The sequence below is a fragment of the Colletotrichum truncatum genome (assembly GCF_014235925.2).
Source record: "Colletotrichum truncatum strain CMES1059 chromosome Unknown Contig_0010, whole genome shotgun sequence".
Taxonomy (NCBI): Eukaryota; Fungi; Ascomycota; class Sordariomycetes; order Glomerellales; family Glomerellaceae; genus Colletotrichum; species Colletotrichum truncatum.
In genome coordinates, this window is record NW_027222407.1 from 1,255,575 (window position 1) to 1,274,747 (window position 19,173).

At 43.1% G+C, this 19,173-nt stretch overlaps 4 protein-coding genes across 4 annotated transcripts; 3 read left to right on the plus strand and 1 right to left on the minus strand.

The window, feature by feature from the left end:
* Positions 1-1,014: 1,014 nt before the first annotated feature.
* CTRU02_213785 (serine threonine-protein kinase ATG1) lies at positions 1,015-4,091 on the plus strand (the record flags this gene model as incomplete). The annotated part of the gene is made up of 3 exons (XM_036732942.1): positions 1,015-1,149; positions 1,284-3,885; positions 3,940-4,091. 3 exons carry the CDS (start codon positions 1,015-1,017, stop codon positions 4,089-4,091), a joined length of 2,889 nt encoding a protein of 962 aa, XP_036575367.1.
* A 1,536-nt stretch (positions 4,092-5,627) lies between these two features.
* CTRU02_213786 (uncharacterized protein) lies at positions 5,628-6,146 on the plus strand (the record flags this gene model as incomplete). Its single annotated transcript, XM_036732943.1, has 1 exon — positions 5,628-6,146. The coding sequence occupies one exon, from the start codon at positions 5,628-5,630 to the stop codon at positions 6,144-6,146; it is 519 nt and encodes a 172-aa protein (XP_036575368.1).
* Positions 6,147-6,951: 805 nt separating this feature from the next.
* Positions 6,952-7,221, plus strand: CTRU02_213787 (uncharacterized protein; the record flags this gene model as incomplete). The annotated part of the gene is made up of 1 exon (XM_036731043.1): positions 6,952-7,221. The coding sequence occupies one exon, from the start codon at positions 6,952-6,954 to the stop codon at positions 7,219-7,221; it is 270 nt and encodes an 89-aa protein (XP_036577128.1).
* A 2,879-nt stretch (positions 7,222-10,100) lies between these two features.
* CTRU02_213788 (uncharacterized protein) lies at positions 10,101-11,333 on the minus strand (the record flags this gene model as incomplete). Its single annotated transcript, XM_036731045.2, has 1 exon — positions 10,101-11,333. One exon carries the CDS (start codon positions 11,331-11,333, stop codon positions 10,101-10,103), a length of 1,233 nt encoding a protein of 410 aa, XP_036577130.2.
* Positions 11,334-19,173: the final 7,840 nt, after the last annotated feature.

Sequence of the window (19,173 nt, forward strand, 5' to 3'; positions counted from 1 at the left end):
CTCCTAACCTCAACCTCGACCTCGACCTACTTTCTTTCTCTCAACCCCTTACGGTCTTACCGCGCCTTTCCACCCTTCTCCCCCTTCTCCCCCTTCCGCCTGTTTACACCCACGACCTCCCCTCGACTTCTCTGCCCTCTGTTCTCTTTTTGCATCCATTTGTGCATACAAACAATCGCCAACCCCCATTTCGTACCGCCGTTTGCCTTGTGCACCTCGCCGATTCTCCATCAGGGTGCATATCAGGTCATTACCACTACGTCCTTGATAGCTCCGAGTCATTAGCTTGACCTTGGACCTTGCCTGACTCTTGTCCCAAAAGGTACCATTCCTCTCCCGTCGTCCCTACAAACTCTCCAGCACCTTGCCTTTAAAGAGAGCCTCAAACGGCTGGGTACCTCGATTACCTGAGCTAGCTTTCTAACGCTCACCGTCCATTCGTATTAGTCACAACTCGAGACCTTTCGACGCCTCCCACCTCCCCCCTCCGATTACCGCTCTGCCCAACACAAACCCAAAAAGCGCTCGCCTGCTCGTCTCTTGCCGGCCGTCTACTTGCCTTCTCCCAACGTTCACCTCTTCGTCGCGTTGTCGAGACAATACCACTGCCTTCTGCACTCGTTGCACACGGACGCCACGACGGTCCCCGCTTCTACCCTTCAAGCGCACCCTCGACTCTGCATCAACCTGGTGCTTGTGCGCTCCCGACCTATCGGATAGCTGCCGCCTTGTCTACCGTACCTGCCTACCTTACCGAAGCAACCCAGCCAGGGTTCTGGTCGCTGATTGAAGCTCTGCCTGCTTCTTCTGTTTCCGTCCCGCGCACTTCTACTTTACAACCCATTTAATCACCCCCCGAACCCACCACGGAGCTGTCTTATTCCGCAAAACTGGATGTGTACATGACGGCACCGCACGCCGCCGACGTTTTTCGCATAGCATAGGCCCCCCGGCCTGAACTTACTCTCCCCCGTCTTCGCCACCTGTTCTCGACAACTCAAACAGGACACTAAGATGGCGGACCGACTCCCGACTTCGTCCTCTTCTGGACGCAGGCGACGTGAAGCCGACGCCACCATCGGGGATTTCGTGATAGGCGGCGAAATCGGCAAGGGCAGCTTTGCACAGGTGTATAGTGGCTACCACAAGGTTCGTCCTCCTCCCTCTGCCTCCTCTTCGTCACGGAGAGGGTTTCTCTTTATCACTGCCCCTACGGCTAGTTGGACCAGCCAAGGCTGAGCCCACTATTCATCGATCATGATGAGCTGACTTCCCCTTTGCAGAGTTCCAAAGCTACAGTGGCTATTAAATCGGTCGAAATGGGACGTCTGAACAACAAGCTTAGGGAGAACCTGTACGGCGAGATCCAGATTCTCAAGACACTCCGTCACCCTCACATCGTCGCATTACACGACTGCGTCGAATCCGCCACACACATCAACCTCGTTATGGAGTACTGTGAACTGGGTGATCTGTCGCTCTTCATTAAAAAGAGAGACAAGCTCAGCACAAACCCCGCTACTCACGACATGGCGAGGAAATACCCCGTCACGCCGAACTCGGGACTCCACGAAGTAGTCACACGCCACTTCTTGCAACAACTCGGCAGCGCTTTGAAGTTTTTGCGGGAAAAGAACTATGTCCATCGAGATGTCAAACCCCAGAACCTGCTCCTTCTACCGTCGCCCAGGTTCAGAGAAGAAAACTCCCGCCCCATTCTGACGGCCAGCCAGGATTCCTTGATTCCAAATGCCGGATTAGCTTCCTTGCCCATGTTGAAGCTTGCGGATTTCGGGTTTGCCCGTGTCCTACCCTCGACTTCACTCGCCGATACTCTTTGCGGATCACCACTTTATATGGCCCCTGAGATCCTTCGCTATGAGCGATACGATGCCAAGGCCGATCTCTGGTCAGTAGGTACAGTATTGTACGAAATGATCACTGGACGCCCTCCTTTCCGAGCTAGAAACCACGTTGAGTTGCTCCGGAAGATCGAAGCCGCCGAAGACCGGGTTAAGTACCCTAAAGATCTAGTAGTCAGTAAAGAGTTGGTCAAGCTCATCGGGAAGCTCCTTACACGGAGCCCTGTCGAGCGTATGAGATTCGAGGACTTCTTCAACGATCCCATCGTAGCCGGCCCCATCCCAGGTGTGGTGGAGGACGATATTCCCAAGTCAGAGCCCAAAGCCACGAGAGACCTTCGATCTCTGGGCAGGTCTGATTCAACATCATCGGTGTCCCGACGGTTGTCGCTTCGTCAAAAGGCTGAAAATGAACCATTGCGCGAAGGTGGCGAAGCAGCAAAGTCGCCCCGTGAGAAACCTTTGAGATCCCCTAAGCTGACCAGTCCCAATGAAGGACGCGCTCAACAAACGGCAGCCGATACTCCGTCTCGTGTAAGCCAGTCACCAGGTCAAGATGCCGCAGAGGGCCTCGGAATTCGACGCCCTCCGATGCCACAGCCTTCCAGCTCTGCACCTGCTCGGCCACATAGGCTTTCCAATGCGTCTCTCAATCGGCCCTCCGCTCGCTCATCTGCCTCCCCGCCAACGTCTTACTTGAACGACAATTCTCCCAGATATAAACTCCGTCCTGTCACTGAGAAAAGCATAACAGAACAAGAAAAGGCGGCCCAAGATGTTGCTTTTGAGAGGGATTATGTTGTTGTCGAAAAGAAGCATGTGGAGGTGAATGCTTTTGCGGATGAAATGGCAGCCAACCCCCGTCTTACAACCGTGTCGCCCAAAACTGGCCAGATAATTCGCAGGGCAACGCAGCAGGGCCCTCCAAATTCAACCACCGGAGCAGGACGTGTGCAACCTTCGAATGCTGTGCAGATTGCTCAGGGCAAGGGGCGTTCGGGCCATGATCACCGCGAGTCTTTCGACGGCAAGAACTTCTCAGCCAGTCCAACCACTCAAGGGTTCATCGCCAAGGCCATTTCAGACGCAAGTGTCCGTCTCTTTGGCTTCAAGGTGCCACAACATGTACTGGGCAGCAAGGGTGCCTCCCCCCCTCTCTACAGTCCTTTCCCCGCCTACCCGACGCCTTCTGGGCCCACTGGGCTGATCGGCGACGGCAGGCAAAATGCTCCGGCTGATGAAGACGCGCGGACCGTGAAGCTCATCCAGGACTTCGCCCATCGCAGTGACTGCGTGTACGGTTTTGCCGAGGTGAAGTACAAGCAGCTTTTCCCTCTTGCCCCGTCGATGGATCACGGACTTGGTGGTACCCCCACCGATCAGATGACTGGCGAAGAGGATGGCCTTACCAATGAAGCCGAAGTTCTCCTGTCAGAGGAAGCTCTGGTTCTCTACGTCAAGGCACTGACACTGCTGGCTAGGGCAATGGATGTTGCAAGCCTATGGTGGACACGGAAGACTCGAGGTGATTCAACGGGAGTGTCCGCGGCCGAGGTGTCTAAGGAAAGCCTTGCTCAGCGGATTAACTCAACTGTACAGTGGGTTCGAGGCCGCTTTAACGAAGTACTGGAAAAAACCGAGGTCGTTCGGCTCAAACTTATTGCTGTGCAGCAGAAGCTCCCTGAAGAACACCCAAGCCATCCAAGTAACCATGGCGGAGAATCCGCCTCTTCGACCACTTCAGGCACGAGGGATGTCTACCTCACGCCTGGTATTAGTGCCGAGAAGCTGATGTACGACCGAGCCCTCGAGATGAGCCGAACGGCTGCCATTGATGAGATTACAAACGAGAACCTAGAGGGTTGCGTTACCTACTACGTTACGGCTATTCGCATGCTTGAGGCTGTTTTGGACAACGATGAGGACACGGTCAAGCGGCGGTATTCTAGCTCGGGCAGAGACGTTACCCGAGAAGAGGTATCTAGCGATTTGGACAGCGACGACCAACAAGTTGTCAATCGAAGTACGTATTACTCTCCAACTACCAATGCAAGGCAAGAAGCTAACTGTTTCACAGTGATTCAAATGATCACCGCCCGCTTATCCACTGTCCGCAAGAAGATGGCTATGATTGCCGAGGCATCTCGCTCTCAACAAGCTGCACAGCTTCCGGTTCGGAAGCGAAGCGGAGACGTCACACCACGTAGTGTGCCTTCATACGCCTCCTAGAGCCTCTTAGAGAAGGAGGACTATCAGAGCTGTAAATAGCTCACATTGACTGGAACGACATAAAACAACACTTTTCTGCCTCGCGGCTATGGATATTTGCTTTACAAGTCCCTGGAGGATCCCTGGCCACGGGTTTCCCATGGTGTTCAATGAGATTTCGACCAGGGAAACGGGTCAGAGACCTTACATTTATTTTCATACATCGGCGTTTGGGGAAGGGGAGACCGGCATATCATCGGTTCATATCATTGTTTATTTCATTTATGTTTGGTTTTCTTAGGCGTTGGGCAATCCGAGGCTGCGAGCGTTCCTGCACATTTTTTTTTTACGACGGCGGAACAACACGATGTTTATTTACTTTGGCGTCCGCACTAGGGCAAGGAGGGAATTCACAGGACCTTGAACCTGCATAGCAGCTTGGCTTTCATTGTGTGTTTCTCGTCATGACAAGGTGGCCCGGGAAAGATGGCAGTATGGATGGCGGTTATCATACTGGAAGCGCGGTACATTGGACACGAAGTATGGGTGTTGTACACCCTTTTGAGGTATTGCTGGCGGATGTGGAATCTGCCAAAGTTTTAGTAGTGTCAAAACTGAGAAAACGTTCCAGCCAAACTAATGTGCCTTCGTGATTTTTTGATTTGTGAGTGGCAGGTAAATTGCCGTGAATTCTCCTAGACATTTTAGCACCCGGGATGTTCATTCATTCCACACCCTCTGTGTCTATGTTATTTTCCATTTACGGTACTTTGTTTACGACGAATAGAATTTAAGCTGGGCGGATAAGGATGGGCGGAAGAGACTAGAGGTTCGAACGGCTGTGATTTCTTGTATTGAGTGTTTTTATTCTGGGATTTTGGAAAAGTTGATACGACAGTAGTAACTAAGTACGTTTCTGTTCATCCGTCTGTTAAGATTGAAACCACTGTCAATTAATGCTTCCATATTTCTTACAGGTCAAATCTTCGATTTACTCTTAGGCTTTGCTTCTTTTTCTATGAATCGAGTTCCAGGCCCCAACATAGACAGATATGGTGACAAAGAGTCCACCTTTGTGATGAGACTGGTTTTGGACACCACTTTTGTATTAGTTTAGTTGCCCCTTTGTTATTGTTGGAAGGCGTCTTGCGATGAATTGTTCTCTGGTTCTGAAAGAGTATCTGGTAAATGCTTGTTCATAACTTTGTTTGAGACGATGTCAAACATTGAGCAGCTCACAATACGCACACAATGGGCGCGGGGGCCTTCCAAAATATTTATATGTCAGGTTTCCTCGGCAGCTGTTATGAAGTCCACGTCTTCTACACAAGGCAGTCTTAACGGAGATACCTGCTCATACCCAATATTTGCTTTCGGCTCGCCAGAGTGTCACACTGACTTCACTCATCAAATTCATCAACGCCAATGCCAGGAGATTTATCAAGTGAAAGGGGGTCAATCCCCTCTGGGGTTGGTAAGAGCACTGGAACTGACGGTCAGTATCATGGTGCCTTGAATGTTCCACACAACGGTAGTGCAACTAAGGGTAGACAGGGGATGGCACCAACACGACTCAAGTATCGTGATGGGATACCGATCCTCCCCCCAAAGAGCCCCGATCTGAAGTCCACAGAAACACCTATCAACTACAGAGACTGTACACCGGGCAAGTGTCTCCAGTGTACGCTGGCAAGCGTACGATGCGAGTTCTCCACGCGCTACAAGATAGTTTCGGGGATATGCGGCCGTTGTAAGTGCACCGGGGGCACATGTCTGGTTCGTCGGCCGAGTAGGTTAGAGGACTCTGGAAATGAGGTTTTGGGGAATGATCCTACGGATTGGATTGCTGTCGAGGCTTGTGTTCCCGAAGAGGAGGCGGTGATGCTTGCTCAAGAGCTGAAGTCGAAGAATCAGGAAGCGGGACGGAGGGATATCTGCGGGGTTTCGGTGATGGAAGGAGATTGTCGGGGATGGGCTTTTCCGCGTCTAAAAATGGAGGGTATCGAGGAGAAAGAGAAAGAGGAAGACGGTGAGTTTTGGAAGACATGGTTACTCAGAAAATCAACGAAAGATTGATGACCCTCTGTGAAGCGCAGCAAAACAGTTTCATGTTTGGTTATTATGAAGGAAGATCTGAACTGTTCTGTATTAGAAGCATTTTGCGAAACACCAATAGTCCGTAAACGCTCTGTTGATGATATTTACAACCTAGGTATACCAACATACCTTATTCATGTCCTAAGGACATTGGTAGTGGGCTGCCGGAAACATCTATCTAATGTCACTTCAAAGTCATTTTGCCGCTGTTAAATTTCGGCATCGAACGTAACTCCTCTGCCAGAAATAGCAATAGTGCTGGACGTGGTAACAATTTGAAGTAAGCCAAGTTGTGATGCTACGACGTGAGCTTTAGCTGGCTGTGCTTCTATGATTAGTCCGGGGAAGGTGGAAGACCGAGATCTGATTGTTAAGGTAGTGATCGTCTGCTTAGTATGCTTTTAAATTCAATAGCGGGGTTTGAGTAAGTTGCTAATATATTCAAACCAGTCAAACCAGGGTAGGGTGGAATTTAACTCTAATTACAATATGCGGTGTTTGAGGTCTGAGAACAAGAGTCCGACAAGCTGATTAAGCGGCTTATGGGCTGTGGTTCAGTTTGACTTTCATATTAAAAGTGTCTTCAACCTCTTGGAGAGAACTGTTCATTACTTTGGTATCTTTGTTACCAATAGCATAAAGTTCACCGAGTTTTGAAACCTTTGCCTTCGTTTTCTTATTTCCTCCAACATACTACCTACATTCCCCAAGTGAGTCTAATTCTCCTCACATTAGAGCCACACTATGTCGGATGAATGATAGTTCTGACATACTTTTCCTTAGGATGGCCCGCTTCGCTCTTTTCCTCGCCGCTGCGTGCTTTTCCCTTACACAGGCAGCACCAGCTAAGACCAACTGCATGGTTACGATTACGGATTCAAACGGTGCAGGCGGCGGCGCGTGCTCGGCGGCAAACGGTGATGGAGGCATACTCATGCCTAACGGCGGCCCTAACGTCCTGTACAACCTTGACAAGAATTGCAAGCTCACCATTACCAACGGACCTTTTAACGGAATTACCGGCACGGCATCTATCGTCGATGGCTCCTGCTGAACTTTTTTATTTATACGATTTAGTGCTGCCGAGAAACTGTGATTTGCTAGCCAGGAAGAAGATGGACAAACGCTCCAAGCTCCAAGTACAAGGTTGTACGCCACTCCTGTTATATAAACGAGGCATCATGCGATAGTAGCCCCAAAGGCAATACTTTAGGAATTCTCGGCGAACTGTACTATGGTCAGTTGTATTGATATGAACATCATGTTACACGTATATAAAAAAAAAAAAAAAAGAGCTTGTCACTTTGTCATTGGGATATCGCCGGATCCTCCTAGGCAACAACGTGATACAACAGGATCCATCTGTCAAACAGCTAGTCTAGTGAATTAGCTAGTATTGTAAGGGATTCATACTGTAGGTTTCACAGGGGGTGAAACGGAATTCCGTTCGTCAATAACAAATAACAGTAAATTGGTTCTAATCGATGGTTCATGATAGTTGAAAGTGGTGTTGTTAACTAGAAGGTGGGGATATTCCCCCTTGGCCTGTCACGTGGGTCTGGGAGGCTTGGGCCTCTCAGCCTGGCGGGCGTGTAGCTGGAAGTGCTATACGACTCCGTATTCCAACTATCGCAATACTGGAAACTCTCTTTTTATGGTGTTGAAGCGGTTGGAATACGTTGTCCCTATATAGTTCCGTCTCCTCGTCAATTCGGCCTCCTATCCCTACTTTCTCCCGTAGTTACGGTCTTATTACCTATCCCTCTATACGTATCGTTATCGTATTGCTATTAACGAATCTTTCGAAAGCTTGATTTGGTTTGCTCTTCGTAAAGGTATTAGTAAGGTTGTCTTCGCTGTTAATCTAACGAATTTCTTATAGTTCTCGTCTTTCGTACGATTGTCTTAACGCTATGATATCGATCATAAGTCGCTTTTCTTTAGTAGTACCTAGCTTTACGAGATACTCGTATAGCGAATAAGAATCGGTATAGATAACTATCTAAATCGTTAGTAAGTTAAGGTAGTTAGTAATTATCGCTAGGGTTATAGCGAAAGCGTAGGCTATATCGACGCTAGCGACTATCCCGTAGATCTCTAATGCTAATATACTATAAGTAACTTATTTACTTTTCGTAAAGCTATAATAAACGAGGTTATCGTAAATCGTAAATTCTTTATTATTACTATTAGAGGAAGTATTGTTAGCTAGGATAATTAGAAACCCTAATTAGGAGGAAAGGTCGTAGTTATTAGCAAACGACTTATTAACGAAAATAAATAGCTTAGCTATTATAAGGTCGAGTAGGATAAACGTTATTCCTTAGTTAGGCGATTCTATTTGCTATCGAATCTATTAATTTAGTACTTTTATCGCTTTTAGCGAAAGGTCTTAATATTAAGCAGTAGTAGATAAATCGAAACAGGCCTCGGGTTAGCAAATTAACGCGATATACGCCTTTCTAACGCGTTGTTCGATATATTACTATTTTAGGTTAGGTTTAGTAGTCTTAATATATCGTAACTTCTTAGCTTATCCCTTTTGCCTTAAATTAATCAAATTATCGGTTAATAATATAACTATCCCTCTATTAAATTAGAAGGGTTTGTTAATTATAAGGATATTCTTCGCTTTTGCTATAAAAGCTGCTTTTTCTAACTATTCGTCTTCTAATTATAAGAACGCCTTATCTAATAAACCGAGGGTATCGTCGGTTTATATACCGATATAGCTAAAGTATAGATTTTCGGTAGATAAGATTAATAAGTATAGATCGTATAAAGAAGTAACTATCTAGAGATTCTCTTTATAATGCTTATAATACGTTGCCTACTAGTAAGTTCTAGCTTTTACAATTCCATATAGAAGCTTTATAACCTTTATAATAGTCCCTTTTAAGTACTAGTCTTGAATTTACTTAGGTAGGTAGGCGAGAATAGTATAATTAAGCCTTGTAGAGGATTAAACATAGGCTTATATAATATCTCGAAGCTATAGTTATTTCCCTTCTTATAAGAGTAACAGGGTAATTAACAGAATTAGCCGTTAACTTACTTACTAAATCGTTAGCGATTAGGTTAATATAGCCTTCTTACTATCGTCGGCATAACCCTATATTATAAGTCTCGATTTCTTATAAGGTTTAGTTATTTTACCTTTAACTTTGTTAACGATACGAGATCGGAAGATTCGTATGTTTTAATACCTTCTTTTATTAAACTAAGTAAATTTAAATACTCCTCTAGCGATAAGGCTATTAATCTTTTATTTAGTTAACTATTTAAACGGTTTGCCTAGTATAGTAATAATACCTTCTCGTCGTAGTTTAATTACTAATTCTTCGTCTACTTACTCCTTAATCGATAGGAATATTTATTAATAATCTAGGTTATTATTAAATTCCTTTATAAAGTAGGCGATTAGTAGTAGTCTCTTCCGGGGTCTGCCTAGGCGTCTTCTCGGTAGCTCCGGTGCCTCTTGCGGTTCGTCTAGTTTACTACCTCCGCCGGCGACGATAATTTCGTTACGTACTACTTCCTACTATAGTATCTTAGCTTCGGGTTCTTCTTCTTCTAGCGCGGCGATAGAATTAAGTAGTTGATCGGGATTGTCACAGTTAATAAGTCGTTCTAGTCATTGTTGTCTATTAGGTTAGGTCTATCCTAGGTCTAGCGAACAGGTGGTCTAATATACCTATAGGGCGGTCTAGGGCGACAGTATCGCCCCACGTGTGGCAGCCCCACTGGCAGCCACACTGGCAGCCCCATAACTGTGGCATCCCTACTGTTGTGTCTAATAGAACTGTGACAGGTGCCCGTCCCGAAAAAGACGATCGTCCCGATCGTTTCGGCTGCCTAAACATGACTTTAAACGGCTTAATAACATGACTTCCTTAGGCCTCTATTAGTGCGAGGCGTAATAGGGGGGTATGCCTAAGGCTGGCTGTAATTAACTGGCTGGGCGTAACTGTCTGGCTGGGCGTAACTGTCTGGCTGGGCGTAACTGTCTGGCTGGCTGGCTGGCTGGCTGTAATTAACTAGCTGGGCGTAACTGTCTGGCTGGCTGGCTGGCTGGCTGTAATTAACTAGCTGGGTTGGCCCAAAGCGGGCACTTAGTCCCTTCTGTAGGCCGTACCATCCTAGGGCCCTATACCGGTTCCTTTCCACGGGCCTAAGGTGATATTCCCACCAGCTGAGTGCTTTACCTCTGAGTAGGCTCTGCCATTCTCGGAGGACTTCGTCTCGAGCGTATGGATTAACGATTTTCCTTCCAATTGCTAAGAGCCATAGATCTACGTCTCGGTAGCATAGTGTCTGTTGGTCATAGAATATAGGCTCCCTGCCGTACTTGCTGTCGGCGTCGGGCCAGAATACTCCGTATCGTTGCTGAATGTTCGTTATGGCTGCGAATCTTCTCTCTGGGTCTGGTAGGAAAAGCAGTTGCTGTTGTTGTCGTTGGGACTGTAGCATAGTCATACAGAGGCTAATTTCGGTATAGATATGGGCATGCTTAGCGGCGTTGAAGAGGGTCTGTAGAAACGGCGCAGAAGCCCGTTCTATAACTTCTATGGTCTGGCCGGCAGTCTCGGCAGTAGTCTCGGCAGTCTCGGCAGTAGTCTCGGCAGTAGTCTCGGTAGTAGTCTCGGCAGTCTCGGCAGTAGTCTCGGCAGTAGTCTCGGCAGTCTCGGCAGTCTCGGCAGTAGTCTCGGCAGTAGTCTCGGCAGTCTCGGCAGTAGTCTCGGCAGTAGTCTCGGCAGTCTCGGCAGTCTCGGCAGTCTCAGTAATCTCGGCAGTCTTAGCAGTCTCCTGCTGTGGGATTCCAGCCCTACAGGCTGAGGGCTGGCAGCCCTGTTGTAGGTGTCGGAATAGGGCGTTGCGAGATGTGAAATCGCTATAGCAGATGCGACAGCGAAACTGGCTTCCACAGCTATTGGCATAGACGTGGCGGAAGAGAGCGTTCTTGCTGGGGAATCTAGCGCTACACTTCCGGCAGGGCTCTGGGCGCTGTTGGCGGGTCTGGATAGCCTTGAGGTCGTCAATTGACGGCCATACCGTTGGGTCCCACGCTGGCGTAGGCGTAGAGGGATAACGGCGTTGACGGTACGAGGGGTGATGGTCTCGCGTAGGGTCTTGAGGGGAGGCGAATAGTATAGCTGGTGCGCGCATATTGGCGGCGTCGGCGTTAGCAGCAGCGTTAGCAGCAGAATTAGCCTGGTGCGGGCGGATTGGCCACGGTCTGGTGTTTCTCAACGGATTGAAAAAAGTAGCTTATTTGCCCATGCTGAAAAATTAACTATGAGGTCGCGAGGGATCGCAAAGTAGGTTGTGCTACCACTTGTCACAGTTAATAAGTCGTTCTAGTCATTGTTGTCTATTAGGTTAGGTCTATCCTAGGTCTAGCGAACAGGTGGTCTAATATACCTATAGGGCGGTCTAGGGCGACAGTATCGCCCCACGTGTGGCAGCCCCACTGGCAGCCACACTGGCAGCCCCATAACTGTGGCATCCCTACTGTTGTGTCTAATAGAACTGTGACAGGGATCTTCGTAGTATAGTTTAACTATAGTAGACCGGAAGGTCTTTAGACTACGTAGCATATCGATAGTATAGGTTTCGCCGTTTATAGCTACTAAAGTAAATAGTCTAGTGTTAGAAGTATAAGTATATTATACTTCTATTTTACTTATTTATCCTATTTAGTCTTATCTAAGACTTAGTAGGACTTACAAAAGTAACTAGCTAAGAATGGCTGCTTGCTAGTTTAAACATATGACATTCAGATCTCTATGGAATACTCTCTTTAACCTTATCTAAAAGTCTATTTAGTTAAAGAAGATTCTAGTCTGATTTATAAGCTGCTTTATAAGCTAGTTGACGTATATACTTACGTATACTAAACCTAGCTTATAGCTTCCTATATTAGCTATTATAGGCGACGTTATACTACTATATAACTAGCCTAATTCTCTCCCTTAGCTAGCTATTAGTTCCTCAACCAACTCAGCTTCAATATAAGCCTATACATTCTTTACTATTAAAGCCCTACTTCATAAGTACAAGTTCCCTTACTCTAATACCCTGTTATAAGGATATCGTACTATCTACGAGATTCCTACCTACCGTTCCAACAGGTTATGAGCCCAGCGGAGTAATAACTTTACTTATTCTTTTATCCTCAACTCTTCGGTTATTAAATATCTTAAACTCTATTTTATTCCTATAAACGATATAAGTTTTAGTAATTTATATTTATTATTCTTTTAAACCGTATATTATTATAACGGTTATTATTATAACGGCTATATTCCCCTAAGACGAAAAGTCTAAAACTTTAACTCTATTCTAGTACTATTAAGGCAGACGAAGTGTAAGTCCTTAGTACTACTAAATACGAGACTATTAAGGGGATTACGTCTTAGAAACTATTATTCTAAGATATTACTTGCTGCTTTTAGTGCTTATATACCCTATTATAAAGGCATATCCTAGGGCTTAGCACTTAATAACAAGGCAAAATACCTGTTATTTACTCAAGGCATAGCTCCTTAGTATCTTCAGCAGCCTATTAAGGGATAAATTCCCTATATTATAAGCAGTTTTTGGGCTATAAGTCCCCTATCTCAAGGGCAATAAGTACCCAAGGGCTATAAGTCCCTATATTTAAGGGCAATAAGCACCCTATTAAAAGTCAATATGTCTTCGACTACTACGACTACTACTACTGCTATAAGAGCCGTTACAGGCTGTTTAATGCCTGAAAATCAACGATTAAAGGGTATAGATAACTGGAATACCTGGATTACTACCCTTCAAATCTATTTTAAATTGCTGAATTTATCCCAATACTTTGAGGATCAAGAGAAATATTCAGCTATAACCGAAGAGCAAAAATCACAAGCCTTACTAGTTATAAGGCAAAATTTACAGCCAGAACCTCTTAGCCTGGTTTTTAATAATAAAGACCCAGCAGAAGCCCTAAAGTTACTAAAGGATACCTATGAAGGTTCCGGGCCGGTTCTAAGGCAACAGCTATATCTCGAATTCCACGCTATTAAATTCGAGGATTATAGCTCTTTAAATCTATTTATTAGCTCTTTTAAGGCTTATTTATCTAAATTAGCCTCTGTAGGAGCAAAAATCGAGACTATAGACCAAAATACGGTCTTTATAGCTGCCTTATCAAAATCATTTCCTATTTGGGCTGAAAGGCAAAGGGCTGCCTTACGTTCTAAAGAGATACCTACTTTAGAAGCCCTTATTACGGATATATTAGATGAAAATAGGCGTGATGAGGACACCCCTATGTCTAATTCCTATATCCATAGGCAACAGTCTCAACAACGGTCTAAAAAGACTAAGAGGTCTAACTATAGACCTAATGCCTTTAAAGGCAATAATAAAAGAGAAACCAACAGCCTCCTAGCAACTCCTACTCTTTCTATAATTTAGAATATTATAGTGGGATTGATGCTAGTTACTTTAATAAGAGGCCTAATAGCCCTAGTTCTAGTTCTAGTCCTAAGAACTGGTGGCTGTATGATTCCGGTTCTACTGTTCACATAGCTAACAGTAGAGAATTCTTTACAGCCTATACTTCTAAAGACAACCTCCCAGAAGTCAAAACAGGCGCTGGACCTATAAAACCTAAGGGCCAAGGTACTATAGACCTACCGCTCTACTTTAAAGGTCAAAGGTCAACTATTAGGCTTGAACAAGCCTTATATATACCGGATTTCCCTATAAATATTATTTCAGGTCTAAGGCACTATCTCTCAGGAGGCTATATTAACGGGAATTATTTATATACCCCGTCTCACAAAGCCTTTGCTGCCTTAAATATCCCTAAAAGGGGATTTTTCCTATCTATATATGGGAAATTAGAACCTGATATTCATAGTTTGAGGAATAAGAAGACGAATAAGTCCTCCTCAACTAATAAGACTAAAAAGTCTACTACCTCTAATTATAACGAGGTTGATTTATCCTCTAGAATCGATGAACTTTCCGATTCTGAAGCCTCTAACTATATGGCTTTTGAGGAATTACAAGGTAACCCTAACCCTAAGGGTCTAAAGGGTCAAAATAACCCTAATCTTAAGGGTAATAACCCTACTAATCCTACTATGGATTGGCATAATAAATTAGGACATCCTAGTTACTCTTACCTATATAAGACAGCTAAGATAACTAAGGGGATTCCTATCAACCAGCTTAAAAAGGACGATTTACAGTGCCCTAGCTGTGAGAAAGCTAAGTTAACTAGACAACAGTCTATAGTTAACTATAACAGGGCTACTAAACCTCTCGATCGACTATGTATCGATACGATTAAGATTACGCCTTCTACTATAGCTGGGAATATCTACGCTATCCCATATACTGACGATTATACTAGCTATAGAGATATAGATTTCAGTCCTACTAAGGATAAAATCTTATCTCTTGTACAAAATAAGCTAGAATATTATTATACGCAGTATAACCAGTACCCTAAGTCATTACGAATTGATAATGGTACTGAATTCGCTATAAGCGAATTAGAAGCCTATACTAAACCTAAAGGGATAGTTATAGAGCTTACTACTGCATACACGCCAGAACAAAACGGTATAGCTAAACGAGCAAATCGAATCATAGTTGAAAAGGCTAGAACTATATGTTGGAACGGTAGGTAGGAATCTCGTAGATAGTACGATATCCTTATAACAGGGTATTAGAGTAAGGGAACTTGTACTTATGAAGTAGGGCTTTAATAGTAAAGAATGTATAGGCTTATATTGAAGCTGAGTTGGTTGAGGAACTAATAGCTAGCTAAGGGAGAGAATTAGGCTAGTTATATAGTAGTATAACGTCGCCTATAATAGCTAATATAGGAAGCTATAAGCTAGGTTTAGTATACGTAAGTATATACGTCAACTAGCTTATAAAGCAGCTTATAAATCAGACCAGAATCTTCTTTAACTAAATAGACTTTTAGATAAGGTTAAAGAGAGTATTCCATAGGGATCTGAATGTCATATGTTTAAACTAGCAAGCAGCCATTCTTAGCTAGTTACTTTTGTAAGTCCTACTAAGTCTTAGATAAGACTAAATAGGATAAATAAGTAAAATAGAAGTATAATATACTTATACTTCTAACACCCCCTCTTTTATACTATTTAGTAGAAAAGATAAAAGGGTAATTCTAGTTAATACTAGAAGAAGGATCTAAACCTATAAGTTTAATAAACTTAATAAAGTTAGGTCTAGATAGAGGCTTAGTTAACCCGTCAGCCGGCATACTAGTAGAAGGAATATAGGATATAGAGATATTTCCTTTTTCTACTTCTTGCCTAGTATAATAATAGTATATCGCCGTGTGTTTTGTTCGATTATGATATTCTGGGTTATAGGCTAGGTTTAGGGCTCCGTTATTATCGGTTTTGATTGGTATCGGCTTATAGTTAAAGCCTAGTTCAGATAGGAGACCTTGAAGCCAAATAGCCTCTCGTATAGCCTCTTGAATGCCGTTAAATTCAGCCTCAGTTGTAGAGAGGGCTATAGTTGATTGTTTCTTAGATTTCCAGCTAATAGGGCCACCGTTTAAAGTAAATAAGTAGCCGCTAGTTGATTTCCTAGTAGTAGGGCAATTAGCCCAGCTGGAATCCGTATAGCCTATTAATTCAGGCTGTTGAATATTCGATTTAGACTTATAGTTAATACTAAAGTCTTTTGTAGTTGAAAGGTACTGAATTATACCTATAACTGCCTTTAATAGCGGTTGAGTAGGATTATGAAGAAACCGGCTAATAAAGGAAACACTAAAGGCTAAATCAACCCTAGTCATATAAATAGTGTAAATCAAAGAGCCAACTAGATGTTGATATAGTTTTAATAGCTCTTTAGAGGGTTGATAGTTAGGGTTATTCTGCCCTAAGTCTTGCTTTAGAATTCCGGGAGATATAGGGATATCTGAGCCTTTGAGGTGTTTAAAGTTGTTGTTTTCTAGGATTTGTTGAATATAGTGGCTTTGAGAGATTTGTAAAGACCCATTAGGTCTATCTCTAGTGATCTTGAGACCTAGAAAATAGCTGATTTCGCCTAGATCCTTAATTTCAACGAATTTAGAAACCAATAACTTAAGCTTCTTTATTTCGTTAAGATTCTTAGCGAATATAATAAAATCGTTGACGTGGGTTACTATGATAATAGAATTGTCCTTATTATTATTATAGTAGGTTGCCTCGTCGGATTTAAGAGGTTGTAGGCCTAGTTGTTTAAATATAGCCTTAACCTTAAGTTGCCACTGTCGAGGGCTCTGTTTTAGGCCGTATAGGGCTTTTTCTAGCTTTAGAACCTGATTACTAGTAGGATTATATCCTATAGTGTTTTGTTTAGGGTTCTGTTTAAAGAATTCAGCTAGAGGAATATTAGAGGGATCTAAATAGATATCTTCCTCTAATTCGCCGTTTAAAAAAGCTCCTATGATATCGATATGATGAATTTCCCAATCGTAATAGGCGGCAAGGGCAAATAAAACCCTATAAGTTGTAGGGTTAGACCCTATAGCGAAAGTCTGGAAATAATCGATTCCGTAACGTTGTTCAAAGCCTCTAGCCACAAGGCGGGCTTTATATTTATCGATTTTTCCATTAGGTAATAATTTCCGCTTAAATACCCATCTAGCCGTTATAGGCTGGGTTGAGGCTAACTTAGAATTTATAGCCTTAAAGGTGCCTTTAGAGATAAGTTGGGAAATCTCTTGATATATAGCTTTAAGCCATTTGTCTTTTTCAGGGCTTTTAAGAACCTGTTTAATAGTAGACGGTTCCTTAGTATAGTAACTAGAAAAGAGATAGTGAATAATATAGTTATTCTCTTTAATAGTTATATATTCCTCCTTGTTCTTAATAGAAGGAAGCCTGATTTCGATTTTGTTTTTAAAGTCTTTAGAGACTATAACGTCTTTAGAGACGTCTTTAGAGGGTATAACTTCTTTAGCTTCTTTAACGTCTCTAGAGACGTCTTTAGAAATACTAGAAGTAATGGATTTAGAGGAATCTTGAGCCTCTTGTTCCCCCTCTCTTATAGTATTTCGTATAAAACGAATATGAGTAGCCCTTATGATTCGTGATTTATAAGGCTTAGTAGGGCAGTATATAATATGAATATTCGTTGCCTCTGTATAGAGGTATATGCCCTCTTGAGTATAGGTATAAACCTTATTCGATTTGACTTGTTTTTCCTTAGGATAATATATATAGACCGAATCTCCTATGTTATATAAGGAAGATAAATCAGGTCGATTATCCTTATTAGGAAATATATAGTTGAAAAATGCCTCGTATGGTGTAATAGGGAGTCTTGAAGTAGCTGTATAGTTTAATAACTTAATAACAGCTTTAAAGACTTCATCCCATAGAAATAGAGGTAGTTTTAAAGCTAGTAATATAGTTCTAGCCTTTTCAACTATGATTCAATTTGCTCGTTCAGCTATACCGTTTTGTTCTGGCGTGTATGCAGTAGTAAGCTCTATAACTATCTCTTTAGGTTTAGTATAGGCTTCTAATTCGCTTATAGCGAATTCAGTACCATTATCAATTCGTAATGACTTAGGGTACTGGTTATACTGCGTATAATAATATTCTAGCTTATTTTGTATAAGAGATAAGATTTTATCCTTAGTAGGACTGAAATCTATATCTCTATAGCTAGTATAATCGTCAGTATATGGGATAGCGTAGATATTCCCAGCTATAGTAGAAGGCGTAATCTTAATCGTATCGATACATAGTCGATCGAGAGGTTTAGTAGCCCTGTTATAGTTAACTATAGACTGTTGTCTAGTTAACTTAGCTTTCTCACAGCTAGGGCACTGTAAATCGTCCTTTTTAAGCTGGTTGATAGGAATCCCCTTAGTTATCTTAGCTGTCTTATATAGGTAAGAGTAACTAGGATGTCCTAATTTATTATGCCAATCCATAGTAGGATTAGTAGGGTTATTACCCTTAAGATTAGGGTTATTTTGACCCTTTAGACCCTTAGGGTTAGGGTTACCTTGTAATTCCTCAAAAGCCATATAGTTAGAGGCTTCAGAATCGGAAAGTTCATCGATTCTAGAGGATAAATCAACCTCGTTATAATTAGAGGTAGTAGACTTTTTAGTCTTATTAGTTGAGGAGGACTTATTCGTCTTCTTATTCCTCAAACTATGAATATCAGGTTCTAATTTCCCATATATAGATAGGAAAAATCCCCTTTTAGGGATATTTAAGGCAGCAAAGGCTTTGTGAGACGGGGTATATAAATAATTCCCGTTAATATAGCCTCCTGAGAGATAGTGCCTTAGACCTGAAATAATATTTATAGGGAAATCCGGTATATATAAGGCTTGTTCAAGCCTAATAGTTGACCTTTGACCTTTAAAGTAGAGCGGTAGGTCTATAGTACCTTGGCCCTTAGGTTTTATAGGTCCAGCGCCTGTTTTGACTTCTGGGAGGTTGTCTTTAGAAGTATAGGCTGTAAAGAATTCTCTACTGTTAGCTATGTGAACAGTAGAACCGGAATCATACAGCCACCAGTTCTTAGGACTAGAACTAGAACTAGGGCTATTAGGCCTCTTATTAAAGTAACTAGCATCAATCCCACTATAATATTCTAAATTATAGAAAGAGTAGGAGTTGCTAGGAGGCTGTTGGTTTTCTCTTTTATTATTGCCTTTAAAGGCATTAGGTCTATAGTTAGACCTCTTAGTCTTTTTAGACCGTTGTTGAGACTGTTGCCTATGGATATAGGAATTAGACATAGGGGTGTCCTCATCACGCCTATTTTCATCTAATATATCCGTAATAAGGGCTTCTAAAGTAGGTATCTCTTTAGAACGTAAGGCAGCCCTTTGCCTTTCAGCCCAAATAGGAAATGATTTTGATAAGGCAGCTATAAAGACCGTATTTTGGTCTATAGTCTCGATTTTTGCTCCTACAGAGGCTAATTTAGATAAATAAGCCTTAAAAGAGCTAATAAATAG